Raw genomic sequence first — 8,323 nt, 5'->3', positions numbered from 1 at the left:
CATTCCCATTTTTACGTCCCCATTTGGATGCAGGCAGTACAATGACTTACATCAGTGGTGCTCCACCTTTTGGCCCTGCAGGCCAGATGAGCTGGATGGGGATCAGATCGGGCCCTGGGGCCCAGTACTGGCTCCTCCCTGCTCTGCATGCTGGGGTTGGACCTTTTGGAGGCCCAGCACTGTTTCCTTCCAGCCACATGGATTGGGTCCTGGGAATCCAGCTCTGCCCCTGCCCCCTCCCCCTCCCACGCCCCACACTCAGGGATTGGGGTGGCACTGCCTCCTCGCACCAGGACTGGGTCCCAGAGGTCTGGCACCACCCCCTCCTGCCCCCAAATACCATGATTGGGCCCTGTGGCCTGACGCTGCCCCCATCCAAATCTGTGTGCTGGGATCAGGAGCCAGATCCAGCGCACAGGGCTTCAGGCTCCTCACAGGTCTGGTAATCTGGCAGCAAGGGAACAGTGTTATTGTCCCCATGCCACCAAATTTCCAGACCTGTGGAAAGCTCTGGGGGGAGCTCAAGACATGGCACTGTGGGCTGGATCTGGCCTACAGGTCAGAGATTAAGCACCCCTGATTCATATAATTAAAGTTACACCAAGTATTGTAAAATTATGCAGAAAGATGAGCTGACACAAATTTGCTGCAAACTTCACAAAGAAAAAAATCAAGCTCGCACCAGAACAAAAACTGATTAAGGTACACAGGCCATCAGGCAAACCTGGAGCAACAGGAGATAAAAGGCTACATGTTGGAAGTTTGGTGGAAGGCACCAAAATATTCAGAATCTATTCATGAATACCCTGGACAAAGTAAGTACGAACTGCTATACCCAATAAGGAAAGCATGAAGGATGGTAGAACCAAACCTAGTACAACAGATACAAGGTGTATGTAAAAAAGTTGCAATGGACCATGTATTAATAAACACTGTGATACATGGTGAGTTAATTCAAAGAAATATATTTTAAAAAGCTTTCTGTGCAGAAGAAAGTTGCATGAGATAGTGAACCTATAACTCAACAAACATCAATAAATTAACAAAGGTTATGAGTATGGCTTTGATAACCTGCAATCAAACCATGGGAGTGCAAAGATCCATTTTCACAGAAGTAATTATCAGATCAGAATGTATTTAAAAAACCCAAATTCATTGAAGCCTACCCATTTTTAAGCAGCCTAGTCAATTAAATCACATCATATATGACTTTTCATTTTTATTCTACTTTTATTATAAGCAACATAAAATATTTCAGAGAAAAAAAAAAAAATCTCAAATTTTTCCAGGTTTTTTTCTTTATACATTTAACTACACTTTGAGTACTGGTCAATTTCATTACTATCCTCAATAGTTAATCAGTCAATTTCCCTATTACTGTATTTCTTCCATACAGTATAGGTGAAAAAAGCATAACTGCTTGTTATTGTGTAGGAAAATGTGATTATGGAACAACAAAACTAAATCATCAGGATGTGCAAGTGCAAACACTTGGCACATCTTTCAATTTACTCCCAGGAAATGACATTTTTCAAGTTGATAGTGTCAGCCTTACCTGTAGAATTAACTCTGGATTTTGGGAGTTTTTTTCCTCTATCAGTTTGGACTTTCACCTTAGTTTCCTTTCTTATTTTTTCTTTGATTTTCTTCTTCTTTTTCACAGCAAAGTCGTCTTCTTCATCATCTTCACTGAAATCTGAACAACTCTCTGATTCCTCATCTAAAACAAAAGATATTGGAAATATGACATCTCTTTCCTAGAATATATTTTACTTTTGCCCCAGGGTTTTCTAAGCTAATTCTGAACAGAAACAAATGAGTTTGGGTCTCTATGTTAAATCAATCTGAAGGAAAAAGCACTTTAATTATTGAACCAAAAAAGGAAAAAAATACTGAGAAAGAAAATCTAGGTATTAAAATGTAAAGACTAAAATTGGACTTCTGTAACAGGTAACCTATAGAGCAATAGTTCTCAATGTTTCTGGACTTGATGCATCACTCACTGAGTTCGAGGCATCCCTCCATAGCTTTTGTGAATTGAGTGGCACTCAATTTCAAAAACTAATTTATATATTACAGTGCCACCCCTCAAGCACATGTAAATATGCCCAATGAGTAATAAAAAAAGGTATAAACTGAAATTCAGCACACAATTCGCTGAAAATACTCCTCTCAACATAACTGAACATATTAAAAATATACCCAACTGTGACAAGTCTGACAGAAGAATACTTACCAGATACAGACGCTGGTTCATAGTCATCAGCACTGTCTCCATCATCACTGCCATTTGTCTGTAACTTCTGCTGTGATGTGACCTTGGATACTGCTCTTCTTTGCACGACAACATCTGCATGGATATTATTTTCATCTGTAATCTGAGTGACACCTACAGGAAAAATGTTGATCTAATTAACACTAACTTAGTCCTAAACAACTGACACATTTAAAAGATAAGCAGGTACTTGAGTGTTTAGGATCTTTTTACCTGTATTACAGGTGTTCAGTTCCTTGGTTACTGATAAGAGAAGAAAGAGACATGTCAACAGCCTGACCTTTTACTGTTTACACCTCCAAGAAGAAATACTTATCCTGTGTCTATCTGGCTACCAACAACAGTGCACTATAGATTGTCACCTATATCACTTGAGCAGACTCAGAAGGGTAATAGCACAGACTTGTAAAAAGGTCCTCTTTAATTTGCTGAATTCTTCAATTTTTCCTCCAGACCATCCATATCCCAATATTTACACATGGCTCACTGTAACATTAGTTCTCTGATTATTTAAAGCCACAAAAATCCTTGCCTCTATTTTGCTGAGATTTTGATAATGGGACTGAACCATTTTATCTAGGTGTCAAGTTGATGGAATTTATATCCACATGAAAAAAAAAAAATCACAATTTTATTGAAGATTTCTTATCTCTTTCTCTCACCATTATTGAATGTTTCTTGCCATGATCCTGTTTTGTCTTCAACTTGTTTTATGGTCTTCACTGAGAAGGCTGCTTTTGTTTTTACAACTCATCTAAGAAACTTATCAAAAATATATCTATTATAGCACAGCTACATCTAACACATTAGATTACATCAATCAGTACTACTTAGGTTGTCAAGTTACAATTGTAATATGCTAAGTTTGGGTTACCTACGTTAAAGCCTTCCCTTAAAATGTCTCCTCTCAAGCCTTTTGTTCCGTCTGTTTTGATTTCCCTGCTCATTTAGCTGGACACATTAACTGCTTTCTTTACTTTGCTGACCAGGCTAATTGTAAAGTCTGCAAAGGTTCACCAATAGGTCAGAAACAAGCTCTGAAGCTTTCTGCAGCTTGGCCTAAGACCCTTGAAAATGGCAGGGATGTTATCAGCCTTGACTATCCAAAACCGATTCCCAGTTTTTCTGAAGATCATTACCCAGGGCCCAGCATCACAGCTTCCTCAAATGCTTGAAACTTTCATTTCACTCATATTAAAAACTTGCTCTGAAGTGGACTTTCTGTAAATAGTTGCCAATGCTATTCTGGAACTGAACATCCAGACAAAAGATAAAAATAAAATGAAAAGAAAACATCACATTCATAAAGTTTCCTCCCCACCAGAAAACCTGAGCCTTGAAAGTTCATATGTTATGGCAGACAAGGTTCTTTGGGTAAATGTGATATCTTTTAATAGACCAACTAATAATTGGAAAAATTGTTCTTTGCAAGCTTTTAGCGCAAACACCCTTCTTCAGGCCTAGGGAGAGTTTGCTGTTTTGTGTTCTCCTAGGTAGAATAGAAGACAATATGCAAAATGCAGGCCTGTGAAAATGTAAATGTATGGCAGTGAGCATCAAGAGGCAATAGGAGATAATAGGTGTGACACAGGCAGGTGGGGAAGGAAAAGTGGGAGATGTTGACTTGGTGACAGAACGTAGCACACATAATGGGGACATCATTACAAGGTGCTACCCGCATCCTACAAGGTGCTAATAGTGAAATCAGGGAGGTGAGGGCACGAAGGTATTCCAAGGAGATAATCAGTACCTTAACACATTTGTGAACATGCTTATTCCTTTTAATTCTCATTGGCTGGTGATGGAAATATCCATTTTTTTTTTTTTTACTGGTTTTAAGACAGGGTCCAACTTTAAAAGCTTTCAGAACTTCTGAAACACACCATAGGTACACAGTTTAAAACAAGGATGTCAAACCTACTCACGGCCCTGTGCTGGAACCATACCACAGGGTCCCCCCACAGGCCAGACCTGGACCCCAAGTAGCCTCCTGGCTGGATCCAGATATGGAAGAATGGGTGTCAGCATGGGGGTTAATGAAGCCATTGTTCTCTGCTCCTCAAATGTATGTCCATCAGGTCTCTTTAGCTCGGAGTTTGGTAGCAGGTTCTGCCCCACCTGCCCCATCTTTAATTTTCCAGCCCCTCTAGGGGCTCTGCAGGCTGGGTGAAACTGCTCTGAGAGTCAGATTTGGCCCATCGGCTGTATGTTTGACTACCCAATTTAAAAAAAAACTCAGTATTTCCTCTCAGGAAAATGAAAACAAAGTACTGGGGGGGTGGGGGGAAGGAGGCTGTGTTTCAGAAATACCACATACATCTTTGTCTACATAAAGACAGGCATGAAAAAAAAACAAAAAAACAACTTACCTAAGACAACACTATCTACACTGCAGTTGGAGAGGACAAGACTGCTATCTGCATTTTCCAATTCAGGGGCTTCACATTTTTTAATACCTATATAAAAATAAAGTGAAATACAGATCTCTGATAGAGCTAAGATATCAATTATTTCAGCTGATGGGCCACTTAATGAGTTTTGGTGAGCTGTCAAGGGTTGCCCACATAAAATCTTCCAGAAGATATCATTTTGACTAATTATAGATAAAAAAAAAAAAATCATATCCTAAAAAAAATATCAAACATCAACTGTAACATATTTTATTTAAAAAGATAAGTTTTGTCCTGTATTTTGCTTTTCCATAATGTATATAGTGGTGATTGTCTAATAGCTCAAAATAAAGTCTTACCCTTGTACATTGTGTGTAGGGTGTATGTGGAGTGGGGTGTGGGAAGCTGCCTGCGCACTCGGTCCCAGAACCTGGTCAGAGGGAAAGGAAGCTGGACCAGGAGGTGCATGCAGGACAGTCTGCCTGGGAGGTCCAGTGCAAGTGCAGGTGCAGTCAGCCCCCACCCCTACTCCATCTGGCCCACAGCTGCCCCTGCACTGCTCCACATGGGGCCAAGCCCTGCATATTCCTGCCCAGGGCAACCCACACCGTGCTCCTGTCTGGACCCACCTCATACCTATTGACAGCACTGACCTTGCCCTGGCTAGCACGCACAGCTTCCTGGTGGCCACCCAGGTATTGCTTGTCCCCCCCCACTCCGCACAGGTCCTCCTCCTCTTCCTCCTGCCCCTGCTGTGCTGCGCTGGAAAACAGGTAGTGCAGGGAAACAATGGCATCACATACCCAACCAGGCAGGGGTGGGGCTCAGGGAAGCTGCAGTTGGGCAGCTCCTGCTCCAGTGCATGGGGCTCCAGCTCCAAGCTGCCTTCTACCCACTTAGCTGCCTGCAGATGGCTGCTCACTGTGTCGGAAAGCTGTGCCTGCTGGCCAGGGCTGGGGCCAAGGATGTGCAGTCAGTGGGCATAGGGTAGACTGCCCGAGACAGGGCTCAGCTCCATGTAGAGTGCCTTGGGGGCAGCCACGGGTCAGATGCAATCAATTAATAGGCTGGATCTGGCCCACGGGTTGTATTTTGCCCACACCTCCTTTATTTGAATCTGTAGTCTGAGTGGGTTAAGAGACTGAAATGGACAAAGGCATTTCTATAACCCCAATTCAATCCCCATTCAAATTAGCTGAATCAGATCCTATAAGAGTTGGTGTACTGCACCTGGAAATTTTAACTCAGATCCTCCAAAATTCCTAATACTTAATCTATATTATAAAGAAGTGATTATGGGAGTTTAGCACATAAATGGTTTCGTATGACAAATGCATCCATAACTGGATAAAAAGAAAACATTTAGTTTTCTGAATTAGTCTACTCCAAAAAGATAAATACTACCTGCACAATTAGAAAGCAGATACAAAGGATGCCAAACAGCAGTATATGAACCAGTGGCTTCCAATGGGAAAGGCTGAAATGTTTTTTTAACTAAAGAAATAACCTTGTTCTTGTGAATCCTGCACTTCAAAGACTTCTGCAGATTGTTGTTCGACAGACAAAGCCAATGCAACTTCTAAATCTCTCTTGTAAAGCTTATCATCCAAAGCTATCCTGAAAAAAAAAAAAAAAAAGAAACTCCTAGGGAAAAAATTCTTGTAATTCTGCTAAATCATTTATTTGTGAAATAAAACGTTACAAAACTGACTCATAATTTTACTGTAAGTCAACAGTTGCATAGAAAATAATCAATGAAAAGTATTTTAATACTTAATCTATACCATATTGCATAAAAATGTCTTACTCAAGAAAAACTTTATTAAATACAGATGTTATAATAGTACAGGATACCCTAACATTGTTCATATTCTGATGGCTCACAACCTATTTAATTTGCTAAGTTGTTAAGTACATGACAAACTATGCATCCGTTTGCTGCAGTTTTTACTTCAAAGAAGGCATTGTAGATGTGTAACTTACAGACTAACTATATCATAGATGCATAAGCTCTTGGAAGCAACAGCTTACTTCATCAGATGCTATGAAGGGACTGCAGGAAGTACAGCAAACAGAAAGCAGTTATTAGAATATAAAGGGTGGGGGGGAACAGTAACTAGGAGAGGCAAGGTGGGTAGGCGAGAGAAAAAACAATTGAGGAATACTGGAGTTATACAAGCTAAACAAGGAAATGGGATAAGAATCCATAATCTTGGTTTGTATCAGTGGTGCCCAACCTTTTTGCTTCATGGCCCAGATGGGCAGTGCCAGGTCCCTCCATGGGCTGGATCTGGCCAACAGGCTCAATCCAGCTGTAGGGGTTTGTACAACCTGACTTTAATTTGTCCGCCCAGGGTGGGGCCAGAGTGGGGTGGAGAGGCCCCAATCTGGATGCATGTGGCAGGGGGGAGTAGCCTAGTTCAGATGCATGTGGCAGGGACAGGTCAGGGAAAGGTAGCCCCAATCCACACATGGGAAAGAAGCAGCCCAGACCTGATCTTGCATGATCAGGGGGCAGCAGGGCAGGCCCCACAAGGACAGGCTACAGTACCTGAACCTGTTCAGCCTCCACAAAAGAAGGCTGAGGGGGGATCCAGTGGCCGTTTAGAAACTGGTCAGGGGGGACCAGCAGGCACTGGAGGAGTCCCTGCTCCCCCGAGCACTACCAGGAGTGACTAGAAATAATGGTCACAAGCTGGCAGAGGGTAGATTCAGATTAGACATCAGGAGGCGCTACTTCACTGTCAGGGCAGCTAGGATCTGGAGCCAACTTCCAAGCGAAGTGGTGCTGGGTCCTACCCTGGAGGTCTTTGAGACAACGCTTGACAATCACCTTGCTGGGGTTGTTTGACCCCAGGACTCTTCGCTGCCTTGGCAGGGGGTCAGACTTGATGATCTGCTCAGGTCCCTTCCAACCCTATTAACTATGAAACTATGATCTGGATGACAGGGAGGTTGGGGTTGGGGAGGTGGGACGAAGCAGCCTACTCCCACTGTAGATGCATAGGCAAAACAGGGAAGGGGGGGGTAAGGGTAGCACAGGGCAGCCCTGATTCCAACACAGGAAGGGGGTGGGAAGCAGCCTGGTCCAGATCTGGAAAGGGGGAGGGGGGGCAGTGGGGTGGAGGGACCCCAATCCAAGCATGCAGGTGGGTGGGGGGAACAGCCCAGCCTGTCCTGGACACACAAGGGGCAGCTGGGCCCTGATCTCACTGCATGGGCAATGGCCTGGGTGAGGCTGGAGCTGGCCACACAGAGCTTCCAGTGCTCCCCATTGCCAAGTTTCTGACCCGTGGGGGAGCCGCCAACATAGATCATACTTAACACAATGTGGACACTGCTTCTCCACTTAGCTGGTGCATTGTTTCTTGTGGTTGTATATAACCCAGCTGGTTTGCAAATCCTCATCTTCTCAGGGACTAAGGAAACTAACCCTATAAAATATCTAGGTTCTACTTAAAATGGAATACTTTAGGACTTTAAAGTATTGCAGATATATTAACTAATTATCAGTAACAGGGTGTATCTACATGAAATGCTAAAGGTGTAGTAGACTAATTTTCCTGCACATTAGTGTCACAAAAAAGTGCGTGCCGATTATGGCGCTTTAATTTAGTACCTGTAATTACAGGTACTAAACTTAATGCGCTGTAATTAT

The 8,323-nt window shown here is 42.7% G+C and overlaps 1 protein-coding gene across 1 annotated transcript in view; it reads right to left on the bottom strand.

Moving 5' to 3' along the window:
• The window catches only part of RAD51AP1 (RAD51 associated protein 1), a 35,485-nt gene that overhangs the window by 15,861 nt on the left and 11,301 nt on the right, over positions 1–8,323 (bottom strand). Inside the window, exons 4-7 of the mRNA XM_019516019.1 lie at positions 6,173–6,282; positions 4,645–4,731; positions 2,237–2,350; positions 1,556–1,720 (exon numbers count right to left, since the gene is read on the bottom strand). Of these exons, the coding sequence (XP_019371564.1) occupies positions 1,556–1,720; positions 2,237–2,350; positions 4,645–4,731; positions 6,173–6,282 (476 nt within the window). The remainder of the gene's footprint in view (positions 1–1,555; positions 1,721–2,236; positions 2,351–4,644; positions 4,732–6,172; positions 6,283–8,323) is intronic.

This window comes from Gavialis gangeticus, unplaced genomic scaffold, assembly GCF_001723915.1.
Source record: "Gavialis gangeticus isolate Ggan-Ray unplaced genomic scaffold, GavGan_comp1, whole genome shotgun sequence".
NCBI classification, from domain to species: Eukaryota; Metazoa; Chordata; order Crocodylia; family Gavialidae; genus Gavialis; species Gavialis gangeticus.
This window is presented reverse-complemented; position numbering and strand designations above follow the sequence as displayed.